General features: G+C 35.2%; 1 protein-coding gene across 1 annotated transcript in view; it reads right to left on the bottom strand.

The window, feature by feature from the left end:
- The window catches only part of TMEFF2 (transmembrane protein with EGF like and two follistatin like domains 2), a 249,686-nt gene that overhangs the window by 46,671 nt on the left and 182,062 nt on the right, over positions 1-20,953 (bottom strand). Inside the window, exons 6-7 of the mRNA XM_007171450.3 lie at positions 4,813-4,961; positions 4,041-4,100 (exon numbers count right to left, since the gene is read on the bottom strand). Coding sequence (XP_007171512.2) covers positions 4,041-4,100; positions 4,813-4,961 — 209 coding nt within the window. The remainder of the gene's footprint in view (positions 1-4,040; positions 4,101-4,812; positions 4,962-20,953) is intronic.

The raw sequence follows: 20,953 nt of genomic DNA on the forward strand, positions 1-20,953 counted from the left end.
CTAGATGATAAAACACAGACTAGTTTAACTACATGACTGTTTTGCTTGTTTGTTTTTTTTTACATCTAATAACTTATAAAATTAAGTATATTTTTACCAGAAAAAATATGTAGCCACTTTTATGAAGCATGACCAGACTTTTAGACAGAAAAGCAACCCAATCAGAAAATACACATACCAGATGAAGAAAAACAAAAGAGTTGCACTTCATTTTTTTTTTCATTATAAGACATGAGGGAATATATGTATATATATATATATATTTTTTTTTTAAAGAAAATGTTGCAAATTTCAAGAGATATAAAACATTTTCTATTTAAAAACTTCCAGAAGGAAAGTTTAATATTAGCATTTTGAAACAATGGAAATCCCTGAAAGCCTTAGCTTTGTGGTTTTATAAAATTGTGTTCTCTGAACCTTTCTGTGAGTGAAGAGAAAGACCTAAATCTAAGCCCATCTTAGACTGATGAAGGGAGAATAGCATTAAGTGGCTTGTTTAGCTCATCAGACAGGGATCCTGTCTGCCTTGAAACAAAGAGATCCAACGCTCTTGATTCAGGACTCACTAATGCCTTGGGTCTCATTAAAGGAGAGAGGGCAAAATAGAGACCAAAGTCAGACACAATCGGAAAGTAATGCTGGCAGGGATGATTTGGCAAATTCTTTGGTTTCCTAGCGTCCACTTCAGTTATGTGCCTATGAGGCTCATGGAATTCACAGCTCTGCATAAGTTCAGTCAAGCTCTAATCTTGTTAGGGGCGTGGCTCTCTTAGTTTGCATTTATTTTTTTGTAAATTAGCCCCTGCTTGTCCTTACTTGGAGTCTCTCTTTTTAAAGTGATACAAAAAATGAGACACAGCATATTTATTTTTAGATTTAAGCTTTCTTTAAAGTATGTTTCCATTTTTGTAATCAGAAATATATGTTCTTGTATTAATAGCTGCAAGGTAGCCTCAAAGGGAAAAAGGGGCGGGGGGGAAGCTAAAAGTTTTAAAACTATAGTATTAAGGACATGTAAGGGGAAAAATGAGAGTGCTTTAAGATCTGTACTTCCCTGTGGTGGGAGAGCGCATGAATGTTTTGTTCAACAAGGGAAGTGACTGACATCAAATTAGCTGTGAGCACAGAGCAAACTTCTAGGGACCATGAAGTTCTAGTTCCTGTTTTCCTTCCTTGGGGAGTTTTGAGCATGTGGAACAGAAATTAAGAGGACAATGACATACTGAGTCTCCATTTGGTTCCTTTTACTTTTTTCCAAAGTTTGAGTCCCAAAATTCAGGAAAATGTAAATACTACTGGAAGCCTGGAAATGCTGAGGGACCTGACTGTTATTTAAATAATGTCTAAAAAAGCGTATATATTGCATTTTAATAAGATCATCGATGAAGATAGACATATAAATTAAATCCAGGGGAATTTTTAAGTGTGCAATCAGTGTTTAATTAGAAATTGCAAGCTTCAATTGACATTATCCTTGTTCCTGTCTTAAATTTGGATTTCAACAAACATGTATTTTTAAACTTTACTTTTATCTCAAAAGCTTTTCTTTGGGATCTACTAGATAAATCTGATGTCAAACTAGAGTATCTTGGACAACACTGAGTGTCTAGATAGTTTTCATTTGCATGTATTTAAAAACACATTCTCACGTTCAATAAAGACCTAAGATAGGAAACAATGTCAATTAAAAGCATCGACACTGAAGATCAGAGATGATCTGTTTGAAACCAAACTCAAACATAAAATATTTTTTGGAATAAAAGTTCAACTCCCCAAACTCTTTGAAAATGGACAAACAGTTAATATGCAATATGCATAATATAGAGAGGATGGCAAACTCCATTATATTTATTGGTGCAATTTTATAAATGCAAATACATTTGCACATTGATGCTAATCAACTTGAAGAGTTCTTTGTTTCAGGGACAATATTCTCAGGGAGATGTTTGATTCTGCTGTGAGCTCAATAGAGAAGATATTCACAATATGTTACATTTTTGAAGATTTTTTTCAAAATGAATTACTTTGCAAAACAGGTATAAATGTATTTTAAGTGCAGTGTGTAAGTTACTCCTTGTATAAAAGTGAGATCCTTGTAAAATTTCCAAATATTTTAGGCTACAGTAAAATTAAATATGTCAGGTAGTGACTTAAAATGTCAATATATAGTTATTATTTTTAATAAAATATAGAATTTAAATTTTATATCATTTAAAATTTAAAATATATGCTATTAGCTTCAGACCTCAATTTTTCATTATTATCTTTTATCACTTTTAATATTTTCCTGTAGATCAGCATATTCCAAAGTGCATTCTTTTTTTTTTTTTTTTCAAAGTGCATTCTTGGTGACACTAGTAATGAAAAATGTGCCACAAAAAATGTGCTATTCATCGAATAAGTTTGATAAAAGCTATGTATTATTAGGAATTATTCATAATTATTTTAGGTGTGATAATGACAATTTTATTTAAAAAGGGTTAATCTTTTAGAGATGCAAGCTGAAGTATTTGTGAATAAAATAACATAATTTCTGGAATTATTTCCACATATTTTGAAAGTGAAGAAAGATGGGTGTGGGGATGGGGCTAGGTTAGCCATGGGTTGATGTTACTCAGTTTGAGTGATGAGTACATGTGGGTTCATTTTACTATACAGCCTACATTTGTGTGTATTTTGTATGTATTAGAAATTCTGCACAATAAAACATAAAAAACATTAAATAAATAAAAGATGCACATCTCTTAAAAATTTTACAGTGCATATAAGAGCCATGAAGAGTTTTGGGTAAAAAATTCATTTGTTTATCTGGACTCTTCCCAAACCTACTGACCATTGACTCTTCTTTTCAAGGAACACCTATTAATATCTCTCCTGGACACTTCGGAAACAGCTATACAATATCTACGTAGAACTAATGTTTTTTCATGTATCATCGTCCATGATAATTCTAGACTCCTAGCACATGAAAATTTTATTTACATTGTTGAAAATCATTAAGATAAAAATGGAAAATTAAAAAAAAGAATCCTTTTGTTATTTCCAAATTCTGAAATGTTTGAGGTATCTATGAGTAAAACATCTGATTGACTAACTTTAAAAAGCTTCATCAAGATTTATCATGTATATAAATATAATGGCAGAAATAGTGTTAAAGGAAGTGCAATTTCAAAAAGAGTGAATAGTAGTCCATATTTCAAAAGATAAGCATTTTTTGATTGAATATTAGCCATAAATCTAGTTATAAATGTTTAATAGCTAAATGGAAAACTGCTTTTTAAAAAAAAAACTGCTTATCATTATCAACCTCAATAATTTTATTTTTATTATATTTTTTATCGTAAATTTCTATGAAATTTAAGAATCTGTTAAAATCTTATTTGAATACCCATAAGTTATTTCTCACTCAGGAAAACTATATTAGGTAAAAATATTCCTCAAAATAATATTCTGTAATTGCTGAATAAGATTTACATGTCTACATTAAATGCTTTATAATTTTGCATGTGTCAGAGTATAATTTTACTCTGTATAATTTTGCATTTTAGTTTCTAAATAAAGAATTTTATTATTTTTTAAAATAAATTACCTATACCTTTTTAACTTTGCATCAAAATAGACAGCCTGTATTACTATTTATAGATGTCCTTTCTTTCTAAACTTTTTTATTGTTGACTTTTATAAAAATTCAAACAAGAACATTTGCATTAATTATATTATACTGCCAAAAATTGCATTAATTTCCATTGATGCCCATTAATTTGATAAATGTTTTGTCGTTTGTACCGTTTGCACTGTCAAAACAAGTTAATTATATCTTACTGACATTTTTGACAATTGCTTTAACTGTGGCAAAAAAAAAGTGTCTTATTTGCTTCGACAAAAATTCAGTCTTGTCTATTGAAAATTTGAACTAAGCACGAGAAGACTAGCACATGTCAGAAGTCTTGCAAGATCAGCTTAGGATCAATGGTAAACAGTGGTTCCCCAAAACTCTTTAATAGCAATGCTCATATTTTGTAGTAGAAAATATTACGTACCTGTATAATCTGTTCTTGCATAATGCCCATCTTCAGACTTAGTAGCTGTAGTTGTGTTATCTGTGTTAAAAAATTAACAATAAAGATTAACTGTTTCCTAGATATCCTTCTAACAGTATCTTCACTACAATTCAGGAATTTTCAACTATATTTCTAAGCAATCTTTATACAAAGCAGATTTACAAGGTCATTTCTGTTTGAGAGTGAATAATAGAAGGATATAGGCTTTCTAAGGTTTAGGGCAAGGAGAAGGTTCACAGTTATAACTGAGATAAGTTGGGTAAAAGAATAACCAATCAAAAACAAAAAAAGATGTTTGTTTCTGAACAAGAAACAAAATAGAACGTTCCAGTACATACTGCTTATAAAAATGTACTTGAAATATTTCTGTTGAGTCAATACCTAAAAGTGGTGTGATTTGCTTTTGATTTCAAGGTTGTCTAATAATCTTTAGATTCTTTGCTAAAAATGATTTTCACTTTCTTTTTTCCCTGTGCAAGGAGTATATCTGCTATCTTCTGAATATTGGCCTCTGGGTTGATGGCACTGTGAAGATACAGTCCCATTATATAGAAAAAAATATGAACTGTTGCCAATAGGCCCTCAAACTCCTATAATCACCACAATTGCTGCAGTAAAATTTACTGCCCATTGTAAGTCAGAATTGTCTTTCAAAAATGAAGCTGCTGCCTAATAAGGAGTTATCTCCACTTTTCATTTCTACACAAAGACTAAAGACATTCTTTAAAATGAGTTTTGGTGTGAACATTACCTTGACATCGACCCAACGACATGACTTCAATTTTCTCCTGTTTCTGACATGATGCTTCTTTGATTTGACATGCATTATCATAAGATTTCCCATCAGAAGCACAGAGGGGATTGAAGTTGGTTTGAGAACAGTCAATGTTGCACACACACCTAAAGGAAGAGAGAAATAAAAATGTGTAACATCAATAGAGTTGTTACCACATTATAAATAAAACACAAAGTGGAAGAATTGCTAGGTTGGCAAAATGCAAGTTGGCAAAATTGAATTTTATCCTTCCAGGGGAAGTTCCTTCACTCTTCTACCTGAGATGAAAAGAAACATAGGACAAATCAAAAATAATTCAAAAGACTGAGCAATGGATAAAAATAAAAAGGGAAAACTCAGAAAATAATCATCAGTTAATCTCTGCCACTGGAACTTTTAAAACATGTACATAAACTTCCGTGCTGATGCCTGCAGAATTTGAATAAGCTGAAGTAGCCATGAAACTCTGCTTTACAATTTTCTTAAATGAAATCTTACTGTGTTACTTCTCTTCTCAGGATATTTGAATGGTGAAAGCTTGAGGAAAATGATTCAGAGGACATTTAAGAGAAAGTACACACGGAGATTATTTGGAATACAGTCAGGAGTTAAATTTCTTCAGCATATATGAGGATACACATAAGATGTGCTAAACAGGAATCTTCAGTGGTCCTTAACGTTTTGAGGAGATCACCAAACCCTTTGAGAATGAAGTAAAAGGTATGGATCTCTCCTCAGAAATACCTATACTCATATAAACAACTCTGCATAATATTTTAGGAGTTTCATGGGCCCCTTGAAGTCTATCCCACGGAGCCCTTTCCCAGATACATACTACTCTTTCTATTTTCAGTTTTAAATAATTATAAGTTGATTATCGCTCATGATTTTAATATTTTTATTAATAGAAATAAAAATTTGGTGAATTAATGAAAATTAGGTCACCTGAATTAAGAGAATTAGACATTTAAAGCAAGCTTCTTCTGATTTTTCCTATGTCCTTATAATTCTCTGTATTTTACAATCTACTTTGTCACTCAGAATATCGTGTTTATGTGTGCAGATATGTTAGTGCCTTAGAATATAAACCCATTTAAAATTTTTATTAATATTTATATTACTTTTCTAAATAGATGATATGCTTCTTGAAGTGATGAATCACACATTTTAGTTTTGTATATCTACTTGGAGCTGAGCATAGGATACAGTGATAACAAAAACAAGCAGCTGACTACATGCTGGGTTCTAAACATGCATTGCTTTCTTTAATCTTCGAAACAGCCATTTTTCAGTCCAATGATATTACATAATGTCAGAGAGCTAGTAAATTGTGGAACAAGGACCCCCCACAGATGTGTTAAAGTAAAATACAACCCCTGTCCTCTTACTGCAGGCTGTGTATGTTTCCCGGAAAAATTTAAACATAGCCATTTATAAGCAGGTTTCTGGGCCTCCGTAAGTCTAGGGGAAAGGCCTAGGATTCTGTATTCTTAAGCAGTCAGCCTGGCACCAGACTCACTTCCTAGGAATCACTGCTTGATCGGTTTGTTGACTGAGTGAGAGAGGGTTTGTCTACACACCCGTGCTTCTCAGAGTGTAGTCTTTAAACCATCTGTATCAGAATTACCTAGATCTCTGTTAAAAGTGTTGGCAGATACTGTACTAATTCATTTAATATTTTTTTGTAAGAGAATTGCTTTAGGAACACTTGGTTATTTTTAATATTTCACTTATTTAGATACGAATAAGACAGATGGTAACCATCTCTACATGCTTAAGTCATTGAGAGTGGTGTTCCTACCTTGGCCGTGATGGTGCTACATGATGACAGCTACTGGGATCGTGACATTACTTCCTTGGCTGATTCTTGGCATCTGAAAAATCTGAGATGAGGAGCTCCTACATGTTCAAAGAGCTTTTGGTCCTTTTCATAAAGGATTTGGAGAAGAGACTTGTAGCTCAGGCTTGTTCTCCTTAACCATTTGTAGTAAATAAAGAGGGGAAGGGACTGACTTTTTTGTATTTTTAAAAAGACAGCTTCATTTATGTTGAAGACAGTTTAGGTTTTGACTGTTGTTGTGTTAGACTCTAGAGACTATCTCCTTGAAAGACACTGAAATAATTATCTGTTAGCAGCAGCAGAACAGAGAGGAAGGTATGTGAGAACCTCTGTCCATCTGGAGTAAACTATGTAAGATATCAAGGGCTTTTCAGGTGTATCCAAATTGAATACAAAGAAATTCAGGGACGTACACCATATATAATCTTGACAAAAAATGACTGGCAATTCAGAAATCCATTTGGTAATCATAACAAAATGGTGAAATGAGAATAGAGATGGAAAGAGAAAATTTGATTGAATTGAACTGGCCAGATTCAACGTTTCAGTGAAGAATTCACTTAATTAAGCCATAGCGCCAAATTAAACAATTGTTCAGGATATCTTACAAGATCTTCCTTTTCCAGTTGGCTTTTTTTTTTTTCAGTTTGACTGATCTGATCTTAGTCCCACAGACTTTTTGATGCCGACATCTTCTTCCCTTTCCTTTTCTAGCATTGCTCATTCAGGGATCTCCTTTTAAGGTTTGTTTCCCCTTTGGAAATTCCTTATTCTTACTGCCTCAAATAAAGCCTTTCAGGAAATGCCTAAGATAAAAGTATAGACATTTGGCATTTCTATTCTCATCTCAAAAGGAGGACCTAGATTCTTTCAGGTGAAAGTAAGATGGAGTTTTGCTGGGCTATAAGCTTTAGGAAAGCATGGGTTATAATTATCTTTTTCTCTACTGTATAGTGTTATCATACCTCCTCCTTCCTCCCTCCTCTTTGGGCCTTGCATATATTAAATAAATGCATGAGTATAATAAATTTGCTCATGAATTTCAGCAACAATTGGAAATTGGAAGTCTGTGAAGAATATTTTTCTTTCTTTGAATAAGTGGAAAAAGCTTCATTGATTGCTGAAATGGCTTTAAAACTATGTAGCTTAGGGAAAGGGAAACGTTGGGACTGGCTTACAAAGACCTACCATTTCTACGTTTATGAAAGACCAATGAACTCTGATTATATGATCATTGCTTACTATATATTTTTTGTACCTAAGTTTATTAGGCTTAATTCATTAGACAACCATGCAAGATTTCAGGACCATGGTCTCCAACTGTAAGTCTATCTTGATTTTTATCAGTAGTGGCTAAATCATCTTTGTGTTCCCTGTCCCGCCCAATACCTTTCACACACTAAACTTTCAATAACTGTGGTTTCAATACATACATAAATGAAATGAATGAATACAGAAACATGATTTTATATTTTTAAAGAAAGGATAAAATTAATATAAATTCTCATCACTCTACTGCCATAGAAATAGACATAGGGTAGCTAAATAATTTTCTTGGCAAATATTAAATGTCCTTACTGAGATCAAATGAATATTCAATTGAATTTGAGGATAATGATAATAATACTAGCTTATTTAATGATAGTGCCTGTCCTAGTGTTATGTGCTTTATATGTTATTACTCCTTTCATCCTTCTGTCTCTATGAGGTAGTTACTTTTACCATCTCCAGCTTACAGATAAGAATATGTAGGCTTGGAGAAGTCACGCAGCTTGTGTGCGGAAGAACCTAATTTCGAATATAGGCAGTCTGATGCCAAAGCCTGCACTGTTCTACATACTGTTCAGTACAATGAAAAACAAGAAAGATCCAAATGCCTAATATTAACTAATTAAATGAATGCTTTGGGTGAACAGGGCTTGAAAAAACAAGGCTGTGTCTACTTTTGGAATATTTATCATGATTTTATGAACTTAAATAACATTGACTCAGTCCCTGTCTTCCCAAACAAGGGATCCAGGCTTTTTAGTATCATAGGGTCATGAGGATATATCAGAGAATATTAGTTTTAAAAAATTCTGAGCTAACACTTGGTATTAGAATGAGTAACTGATACATGTTAAATTAATCTGTTTCTTTAAGGCATCAATTGTTCAGAACATTTTATCCTTAATGAAACTCTATATAAAGTTGGCTCCACATAAAAACACACACAAACAGACACACATATACATACAAACACATTCCAACTGACTCTACTGAAATTACAAAATTGTTATGCTTTAGCACTAAATCCAAGTCTCTGCTTCAAAACTTTTTAAAAAGTTTTGGAAGTTCATATTCATGGGGCAGCAGGGTTTTGTGTCTTTATATCAGTGGATGAATTTGTGTATGTGTGTGTGGAGAGAGGGCTCCCTGCTGGCATTTACTCCACTGTTAATGTGCCTACTCTCTAGTTCATAGTTTTACTTTTCTGCAACCTTCTCAAGGGCAATGTGTCTTTTTTACCTTTGAATTCCTGGTACCTAGTACAGTGCATCATAGCAAGGCTTTAATAAATGCTTGCTGAATGAATTACTGAAATTGTGGCAGGATGGAGTTGGAAAAATTTAAAGAAAACAGTCATTGTCTAGACATTAACACATAGGAGAGAGAACCAGTGATATATTCAGATAAACTTTCACCTAACTTTGTGTTACTTGGCACATGGAATCTCTAAGGAAGGAGAAGGACCTTGAAGAACTAAGGTTCACCTTCCTCCTTTTATTTGTGTCTGCACAGACAAAGGAAACAGAACCCTCGCTAGCCCTTAGCCTCCTCAATGACATGGAAGTCCAATTACAAAAAGATGTTTTCACCAGCCAGGTTACTACTTACATTCTGTGGTATTTGAGTGCTGTTTTTAAGAACCAATACAATTTGAATGTGGTCCTGACTTGTCAGTTTAGTACTGTTTCAAACCATTGAAAAGTATAAGGCTCTGATAAAAAGGTGACAATTATCATATAGTGTAATAGTGAGAATGCAGGTCACTCTGTGCTTTCACAGCTTATGTAAACTAATCCAGGGTTTTGCTTTCTACAGAAATGAAAGGCGAACATTTTTAAAAACAGAAACTATCCCTTCTTCCATGCTTTTGGCAAATAATTGCATTATTATTCATTCTGAGAGGAGTAACTAGTTAATTACAGCATGTCACAAGTATTTTATGTGAGCCAAGGATTTGTAAGGCTGAGAACTGCATGGACGCCTTTAAGGTTTTTTGTGTTTTCTTTTCTTTTCTTCTTTTTTTCAACCTATCTCGGTCTTTTGACACTTTGACACTGCGATTACATAGATCTCTTTTCTTCTAGGCTACAAAGAAAAAGAATCAGCCCTACTTGAAAATAATAATTTCAGGGGTCTCTGTGTGGAAATACTCCCCTCTGAAAATCCTTCACAGAAAATTAACATTGACTGAAAACCTTAGCTCTCTGAATTGTAAGAAAGAAGAGAAATATCCAATAAGTTTAAAAGACCACTTGATGGAGTGAAGAATCTAAATTATAGGAAGTAAAACTCACATACATTTATAATTATTTCATGAATATTTTGGGGGATTTGACATTAATTTAATTCCCTGCCTCTCTTGAAATGCCTCTTCCAAGAATGTTCTGAAATGAGTGAAATAAGCCTTTCCCGTGTATTTAAGAATGTCTTGTCATCCACCAGAGTGTGAGGAGGCAGACGCTGCCAGGTAGCAAATTACTTATTCATGTGTCTGGTTTGTGGCTGCCCTCTAATTTCACTAGATTTTGTTTCATCTATCAAACATGCCTGTCACTTATTCCTCTCCCAAGGTTCTTGATCTGATGTCCATTCAGAATTTTGACCATACAACATTCCTAATCAGTTTTAAAGCACTCAGTTGCATGGCAGTGACGGTGGTTTCGGGGTTGTTTTGGACCTTGACTGGTTTGTTTTCCTGGAGCTTGTCTGTCTCTAAGGTTACGATGCAGACCCCTTCTGGCCTGGCCAGTAAATGAGGTCAGAGCTGCTGTCAGTGTTCTCCGTCAGAACTGTAATGGGTGAGCTGCATTATAGTAGTAACAGTAAAAACAGTGTGTACCTTTCACTCAAGACTCCTGTGATACTTTAAATCCATTTACTCATTAATTTTCATGTCACTCCTTTTGATGGAATTTGATTATAAGTATTTTACCTGTGAAGAAGCTACAATTCAGGAACGACTGAGTTGTGGGGAAAAAATAAGGTAAGAGATGTGAAAATTCATTGAAAAGTTAAACCCTCTATACAAAGGGTGGAAGAGTGTTGACTGAGAGGTAAGGTGAGGAAGTCTACCATATTGTTACTCAGGTGGCATATGTAAGCTTAGGCCAATAGTTGTTTTTTTTTTTAATTTGAGAACGGCAATCCTTTTTGTTTCGAAACCTAGGAGGAAGGAGCAATGCCCTTCTCCAGACATGTAACCTAGGATTACAGTGAAGGGGACCAGGCTTCTCTTGTACATGGAAAAAGTTCAGTTGCTATTAATATCTATCTTTTTATAAGGATTAAAGCATAGAAATTGGCTTATTAGATGGAAAGGTTTGAGAAAATGTCTAGAACTGCAGATAGCCAGTCAATGGGTGTGTGAACGAAGGGAAACTAAGCTGAGGAACCCTTCCCCTAGGTGATGTCAGAACTTTCAAAACCAGAATCACATATTTAACAGGAGGAACGATTCCAGGCAAAGAGACTGACGGCCATGTATTAAAATAATGTCTAAAATAATAAAGGTAGATGGGAATGAGTTTAGAGTTTGGAGTTTTGTATCAAATAGACCTGTGTTTAACTGAGGCTTGATCACTTACTAGTTGTATGGCATTGGACTAGTTATTTAACTTCTCCAAACCTATGAAAATCGTTTATAAATGTACATAAACTGCTTAACACTATTTCTAGAAGTTGTAATTACCTAATAAATATTGGTCGTCATTAACTTTTGGCTTAGTGGTTTCCAATCCTGGACGCAGAGCAAAACCTCTTGTGGGATATTTTGACCTTGGGTGCCAACCCAAAGAGTCTCACTTAGGAGGTCAGGTATGAGGTCAAGGTAATTGCAGTTGTCAAAAATGCTACAAAATGTGATTCTGATGTGCAGCTGTGATGAGTTGTAATCATAGTAAATACTCTTTCTTACCCTCTAAGACTAAGAGATTTTCCAAATTTAGTGTGTGTAAGATTCGCCATGAGAAATTCTGATGCAATACATCTGGGATGGGACTCAGAAATCAACATTTTAAACAAGTTCCTTAGCTCTTTCTAAGGCAGATAGCTTGCACAGCCTACTGACAAATCTCAGCCACACCCTTTTTCTCTTTCTCTTTTATTCCATTATAAGGAGTTTAATATTCTTGTTTAATGTACATGCTTCAGTGACACGTATTCCTCTACATGCTTCAGGTGATATGTGTGTGGTTTCAGGTGACAGGAACAGGTGATTAAATGCACTGATTGAAAAACATCAATAGTGGAGAAGTCAGAAGGACTGATTCATCAAGTAAAACCAAGATGGAGTGGTGAGAAAGGAGATGAAAGTCTGGAGGGGCCCCCAGTGCCAGGCACTTAGCTCCAACTTCCACATGACTCCCAGGTTTAAAGCCCACAAGGTAGGGAGGAAACCATGGAAGCTGAACTATCTCAAAAGATGGGTAGGATTTAACAGAATTGTGATGGAAGAAACGACATGGGGAAGTGTGTGGAGGCAGGCAGGGCACCGGGTGCTGGGGAACAGGAACAAATCAGTCTGATTGAAATGAACTCCTCCCAATAAAAGTGGCCGAGTCCAGCACTCTATAGACAGATTATAAAGGGCCTCAATTCCAGTCCAAAGAGTGGCCTTTATCTTCTAGTCAGTGGGGAGTCCAGAAAGCTTTCTGATCACAGGGTGATGAGAAAGTCAACGTGATGAAAGGCGTGCTTTAGGAAGATTAGGTGGCAGTGGAGTGTGGGCAGGGCGACTAGTCACCAGGCTGTCACCGTCAGCTAGAGGGACTAGCAAAGGAAAGCTCAAGAGTGAGGCAGTCACTCGAAGGAAGAATCAATAGGGCTTAGTGGCTTGATACTTAAGGCACATTGTAGCAAAGCACTAAGGTAAAAAATGTCACCCCTATGCATTTCCTGCTCTACCCTTTCCTCCTTTTTTTTTTCCTGACCTGTGTTCTGTTCCAAATCGGAAACGTAAGAGAAGAGAATCCAGGCTCAAGGTGGCAGCTGCATGTGGGATTCAGGAAGGCAGTTTTTCCTCTCCTGGTAGGGAGAATTTTCTTTCGTTGCTACTGGGACAGAGGCAAACAGGGTTCTATCATGATGTAGATATCATGTAAGCACCCTTAATTGTGGTGTAGAGAATTATTCCTTGGATTTTTCACATACACCTGGCCTGATTCCAGGACTGATTGATGAGGACTGTGGCAGCAGCTACGATTAGTGCCCACTGCTTTGGAGAGCAAACAAGGCTCCCTCCGAGGCCTCGAGCGCTCCCACGCCCCTCTTCAGTATATAGGATGCAGTTGAAGCAGGATTGCGCTCGTGATCCATTTTCATATATCACAGTTGCATTTTTCTCAGGATTATTTTTTCCTTTTTGAAGCAGCTGCATTTACATCTTAAAATAATCTGAGTAAACAATTCTTCTTACTCATACACATTTTAAAAAGTATCTTGAAGCAAAAATCCCTCATTAGCATCATGTGTATGCTCTCGCTCATTAGGCTGGAAAACATATTCAATAACCAAGGGTGACTCTCTGATTACTAAGAAGCACGGTTTCTCTGACTAGATGGGTCTTAGTACACAACAGAGTCAGAAAGCATGAAAACCCCAGGATAAAAAGTTGGAAGGAAAAACAATATAATGAAAAAATCGCATTTGAATAACGTGATAGACTGAATTCCCACTCACTCCTTTCTGTCACAATGCATGTTGAGTGTTTTAGCACCTTCCTTTAGGACCAGCTGTGGGATTCCCACACCCACTTCAGCCAGTGGGGTGGCTTCATGTTTATATTTTACAAACTGGTCCTCTGGTATGCTTTCATTTGCCAAAGGACTTTCAGGAGTAAATATGCATGAACATCATTACAGTCTAGATTTTCCAGAAAGCTGCAATTTCATATCATGCCCTTGGATTTTATCCATGAGATATAAGAAACAGTAGATGAAAAATAACTCTGCATTGTGGTAAAATTGCTAGTTTGAAAACACTGTCCATTACATTGTTCAGGTGGTTTTCATTTGTCTGTTTAATTTTTATTTCGTTTCCTATAAGGACACTCATGATAATTCTTTTCAAAGAAAAAAGGTAGTGTTACTTGATGATACGGCATATCTCCTTTTATTAGGTAATGTCACCTTAAGACCTGATGTGTTTTCCTTTACTCCTTGGCTCTCAGGAAGCTAAGAGCAGTAAGTGAGAAAGTGTGTGTGTGTGTGTGTGTGTGTGTGTGTGTGTGTGTATAAATGATGGGTGATAAATGGGAACAATAAAATATCTATCCAACAAGTTTCAGTCAGTTTTATTGATCTTATGATATAAAGGTAGGAAAATAAGGTGATCTTTGTATCCTTGCAGCGTTTCCTCATGAAATTAATTCTCGGTGCTTTTGTAACATGTTTTTTTTCCAGACTGATGTCCACAAAAGTTTATGCTGTTATAATTGAGTATAAAAATAAAGTGTTGATTAAGTTATGCTGGCATGAACTAAATACATTCATAATTAAAACTTGTATCAAATAATCTCCCTTTATGATTACACCATCCTTTATCTTTCACTTATTAATTTTAGTGTCAATTTAATTTAAATTTGTTTTTAAAATAATATTTAATACATATTATAACATGCTATCATAAATTTCATTATTTGAATAATTAAATAATGAAAAATATGATTAAATGAAATGAAATAATGAAAAATATGATTAAAATATTCATAAGGATGTTATATACCAATCCTGGAAAGAGAAGGTAGGAAATATGATTAAGGAAGGAAGATGCCTTTAACTTTATCCATAATGTTATGTCTCTTAAGAAAAGATCAAAAATAAATATGGTAAAATGTTTGCTAAAACTAGGTGGTGGATGCACATGTGTTATATTTTTGATAGTTTCAAAATATAATTAAAGATAAAAATATTAGATTTGACATTTTGCTTAAATGTCAAGCTTAGTAAATATTTTTTGCATCGATTTAGATCTAGATAATCTATTTCTAAATTGTTTAAACCACATTTGAACAAAATAATATGAGCATGGAGAAATTCCAGTAGACTAAACTGTGTCTTTGTAAATAACAACTGTTTATGTCTATATAAAAATGACTTTCAAGTAGAGTTTGTTATATGAAGGGAATCATCTCCGTCCTTCTCTCTCTCCTCATCTTACTTGTTCAGCCACTGAAATGTTAAACTTGCAAACACATGGTGGCAGTTTAGTTTACAGGCCAAGCCAGCGTTCTTCATTGACTTCCTGCAGTGTTGCCAGTGAGTTTTGATGCTCTGAAACAGGGCTGTATGGCAGTGTTGGCAGCCAGAAATAGTCGTGAGCTATTCCGAAACCCTTGGGATGAAGGACTTTAAGTAGAAGTGTTTGAACATTTTGCCTTGAAATAAGAATGCTTTAGAGTTTCTCAAACATATTAAGCTTTAAAAGGTAAAAAGTTACAGGATGTGTGAATACCTCCCTGCTGCGAACTCCCGGTAAGGTCCTCTTGTTAAAGGTGTTTGGAGGTCTGCAACGATTACCGCCACACTTTTTTTGTGTTTTTGTTTGTCTTTTATTCCTAGGCACATGCATTTTCCTTTATCACGGATCTCACTGAATTCAGTCTAACGCCGTACGTGTAGTTGAGCATCTACTTGGTGCCAGGTACTGGGCTAAATATCACAGACACCAAGATGGCTCATGTGATCCCAGCTGGCAACAGAGATCACAGTGAAATGAGAAAAAAAAGTATCCACAAAACTGTCCTCAAAGTTGGCATAAACAATGTGTTTTGAGAGCACTGAGGAGAAACAATGACTTCTACCTGGAGGATCTTGAAAGGTTTCAGGGAGAATATGATGCTTGAACTAGAACTTTAAGGAGGAGTAGAATTTTAACAGGTGGTTTCCATGGTGACTTGTAGCAAGAGAACTTCTAAATCCTTTACTGCACTGAAGTTACCTCCATAACAATATCATTTCTTATTCTCTTCCCTCTGTTGACTCTCTCCTCTGTGTGCATGATAAAACATCTTTCTTCTTCCCTAAAACTCATGTCTCCTGTTTCATGTTAGAAATGACAACATATGCCTCCTGTTTGGAACCCAGAGCCCTAGAGGCTTCTGCAAATCAGGTCAGGTCATTGAAGGAAACTTGCACCAGGAGTCAGGACTCTGGTTTGGGCATTCTTGCTCTCTAGCTGCTGGGTATCTGGCTGCAGGTTACTGGAGAACAAGCTGACCAAATAAGATGATGTCTAGGGTGGTCAGTTCTAAAATTCTGATACTTTATTTCCTTACATTCATATTAACTATTACTTCTGTTTATCTAGCACACATCCTCATTTTCCTACCATCTTCCCCGTTTTTGTAGCTTCTTCTCTGTTAAAGCCTCTACTCAATGAACTTGGCATTCTCCCCTGCCCTCCCTGGCCCCTAGCTCAGTGATTTGCACATAATAGACATTCCACATGTAACTGTTGAATGAAAGAATGGATGAATGAGGATTTCTGTCTGATTTTTCAATGTTTCCTTAATGTCCTTCTAATCGGTGAGTTACTCAGTGATTCCTAACTCTCCAGGGCTCCAACCATGCTCTGTGTCATCTGAGAGTGCTTCCTTCCTGGGGCTGCTGCTTCCTCTACTAGGTTGCTGGCTGTTTCATCATCTGTAGACTTACTCACTTGCTCTCCATCCTGTCCTGTGTCACCTGTCCCCACAGTTTAGTGGAAAGAACATGGACCTTTGGATATTGTTATTAGGGTCTTAGCCGGTTAGCTGTACCTAATAAATGCTTGTTGAATGAACAACAGACCTGAGTTAAAATCTTTTTAAAAAAATTTATTTTCTTGAAGTATAGTTGAAGTATAGTTGTATTAATTTCTGTTGTATAGCAAATGATTCAGTTATACATATATATACATTCTTTTTCATATTCTTTTCCATTATGGTTTATCATAGGATATTGAATATAGTTCCTTGTGCTATACAGTAGGACCTTGTTGTTTATCCATTCTCTATATAATAGTTTGTATCTGCTAATCCCAAACTCCCAATCCATCCCTTCCTTCCCCTGCTTGGCAACCACAAGTCTGTTCTCTGTCTGTGAGTCTGTTTCTGTTTTGTAGATAAGTTCATTTGTGTCATAGTTTAGATTCTATATACAAGTGATATCATATGGTATTTGTCTTTCTCTTTCTGACTTACTTCACTTAGTATGATAATCTTTAGGTCCATCCATGTTGCTGCAAGTGGCATTATTTCATTCTTTTTTTATGGCTAATATTCCATTGTATATATGTACCACATCTTCTTTATCCATTCTTCTGTCAATGGACATTTAAGTTGCTTCCATGTCTTGGCTGTTTTAAACAGTGCTGCAATGAACGTTGGAGTGCATGTATCTTTTTGAATTATAGTTTTCTCCGGATATATGCCCAGGAGTGGGATTGCAGGATCATATGCCATTGAGTTAAAAATCTTAATTTTGCAAGTTAGTTGACTGATTCATAAAATGTGGAAAATAACTCTTAGCTCATAATAATACCTACCTCTAAAGGTTGTCTGAGGGTATGAGTGGAGAACAAATGAAAATAACTTCATATGATATTTGGTGCATAGCAGGTTCTGTTGCTTCCCATGCTCATGAAGAGTTCATTCTTCATCTTGTATTAAATTGGTCTAGAGTCCATTCCAGGCTGGCCATCACTATATTACCTTTCCACCTACACCTGATTAATCAACTGCAAATAAGCTTTGATCAGTTGGATAAAAAGACTATTTGCCATGCATATTTATCTAAAATCTATAAATTGAGTTTTTTTCTGCCGTGTTTGGAAGTACAAGACTAACATTTCTTTCTTTTTCTTTCTTCCCTTTTTTTTTTTTTTGGCTTAAAAAAGAAACTGTTAACAGATAACATCTCCAGTATATTCTATTTTAAAGATGAGATATTTGGCATTGTCCTATAGATTTTAATAATTTTTAACTTTATATAATTTTCAAAATACAGAAACCATTAGCTTATTTATCTGATTTTCCAGAAATATTACACATTCTTGGAAATTCTAAGAATATCATCGTACTGAGTAATGCTGAAAATAAGTGCATTCACTCCTACTCCTATTTTTTCTAGTCCTTGTTATCTCTGTCCTTCACTTCTTCCTTACTTTTCTCTATATTTTTATTGCTTTCTCTCTCTTCAGATATTTAAGCCAAGTATACAATCTAAGTACAGTGGACAAAAAATATTACCTGCCATTTCAGTAAACAAAGAATGTTGCCTGCCACTCCGATAAACAACTAATGTTGCCCACCATCAAGCTATCAGCCATGGCAGCCGCCCCTACTGGTGCTCCCTGAGTGGAATTCAGGGCGGAGAAAAATAACATACTGGCCCTAGATAGTTAAGACGCATATCAAAAGAATAATCTCAATGAGACCAGACTCTTGCATCTTCCCATACATAAAAAGGCACTAAAATCATTAACTGGAGATGGCTGGGGTTTTTTTTTTTTTGTGATTAGCCATAATCTTTTGATGTTCAACATGTGTTTGTTTGTTTGTTTGTTTTTTCAGCAAAAGCTCCTATGTTTCCTGGCTCCTCCCTTACCTCTTTGGAACAGTTCCTCAGAGCTATCTGAGAGGCTTATTCTGGGCTACAGTCCTCGGTAAGGCCACCGAATAACATAATTCTCAACTTTCAGGTTGTGTATTTTTTTTCAGTCAACAGTACTTAGGAAAAAAATCCCCTGCCATTCATGGAGCTTACCATCTAGCAGAGAAGCTTGCTATTTAGAACATGGGAAGGTTCAAAATTCTTGATAAAAATGTAGAAAAGCATGTTTTTAATATATTGTCTATAAGATGTATTTATATGCAGAGACAATATACATGAAATGAGAAGTGAATCTACTTGTACTCTCAAACATAGTAGAAACAAACTCAATTTATAGATTTTAGATAAATGTACGTGTAGCAACACGCATAAAGCCACATTGAATTCTTTTGCTCTCATTTATTTTTTCATGCTAGAGTTACTCGCTAACGGTGCTATTCTTTTTATTCTAATTAAGATATCCGCATTTCTGTTCTTAAGCATGGCCGTGCGAAATGGTCCTGCTCTTGGCTTCATCTCAGAAGGCTTTTGAAGCTGCATAATCAAATGTGGACTTTTCTTTCACTAATAGTATGTGGCCACTACAGGAATACCTTATGTTTTGTAAAAAAAACTATTTTGAACTTTTCTAAGAGGAAAAATCAATAAGCTATTGGCTATAACAAATACTGGGGCTATCATAAGTTATTATCTGAAACTTGGCAATATTTTTAACTTTATGGTGACTATATATTACATACAGTTTATATTAGGGATTTAATTTATCCTTACCCATTCTACCCATCCATTTCATAAGTTGCCTGTCTTCTATCTTAAGCAACCTAAATTATAATTTCTTTGAATTCAAAACAGTATTTCTTATTATCACATATTATCTTTTATTTTTTTCAAAATAAGTACATTTATGTTCCACACTCTGAATGAGCATATAAAAAACATAAATTCTATTTAAATAAATCAGCCTATAGTTGATTACAATTTAAAGTCATTGGATGATAACTTCTGTTTATGCCACTGAATAGCATGTAGTCTATATCTTTCTAGCTCACAAATGATCTACCGAGATTTGACAGCTGTCAGACTTGGGCAGACTTGGGGCTTGCTGAGATCATTATCAGACTCATATCAAGGCACCAAAGAGACTAATACCAACAAACCATACAAGATGCTTTCATTACTCATCCAGATGTTGTATCAGTCAGGGGCCCCTGAACATGAATTGGAGTTTAAGCTCTGTTTTCCCTGATAACATGCCAGCCCTAAATAAGTGAACTGGTCTGTTCTTAAATTTGGGGTTTTTCTAATCTGAAAAATACTTTTTAAATGTAAAGTTCTAATCAAAAGTAACAATATAATTAAAAATATATTTATATCTGGAAAGAACTGGGGTGACTTTAGCTTTGTATTCATACTCATATAGATCAAAGAGTAACTTGGATCATAAGAGATTTAAAATATTGTACTGAGAAAAATTATCAGTATATAAATTGGAATGACAAAGTATAGAAAAATTAGTAAAAGTACATACAAATTAAAAATTCTCTCCTCTGACACAGAAAAGAAATAGAGGCTAATCCAGAGTTAGGACACTAAGATGCTAGGAATTAAAAAACAGCTAAAGATTAGTGTGCATCTACTCCAAATCACCAGGGAAATGAACGAGCCTCTGAACTGCTCTCTGTGTTTCTACCCTGCCTCCCTAGAGTCAGTTTACAGAATAGCCAGGGTGATGCTTTAAAAACGGTAAGCTGGGACAAAGTGAGCTTATGTGGGAGGCAGTCGCATAGCACAGGGAGATCAGCTCGGTGGTGCTCTGTGACCACCTAGAGGGGTGGGATAGGGAGGGTGGGAGGGAGACGCAAGAGGGAGGGGATATGGGGATATATGTATATGTATAGCTGATTCACTTTGTTATAAAGCAGAAACTAACACACCATTGTAAAGCAATTATACTCCAATAAAGGCGTTAAATAAATAAATAAATAAATAAAAACGTAAACGAGATCAAATCATTTCCTTGCTCAAAACCCAGCAAAGTCTTCCCATGGACTGTAGGATAAATTCGATGGTTCCTACCATGGTTTATGAGGCCCTACATGATCTGGCCCTTGGCTACCTATTCAATTTCATTTCCTATCAGTCTTCTCCGCCCTTTCCATGCTCCAACCACACTGGACTTTTTACTGTTCTGAGGACACACCAAATATGCTTGTGGCACCAGGATTTTTCACTTACTGTTCCCTCTGTCTGGAGTGCTCTTAAATCAGATATTTGCATGACTCAGATATGACCTTTTCAGAGAAGCCTTCCCTGACTACCCTATCAAAATCAGCACTTCTATTTCTGAATCCTGACATTATATCACATACTTGATTTTTTTAAATTGTCTGTTTTCTCCACTTCAATATATGCTACATGT

This window comes from Balaenoptera acutorostrata, chromosome 8, assembly GCF_949987535.1.
Source record: "Balaenoptera acutorostrata chromosome 8, mBalAcu1.1, whole genome shotgun sequence".
NCBI classification, from domain to species: domain Eukaryota; kingdom Metazoa; phylum Chordata; class Mammalia; order Artiodactyla; family Balaenopteridae; genus Balaenoptera; species Balaenoptera acutorostrata.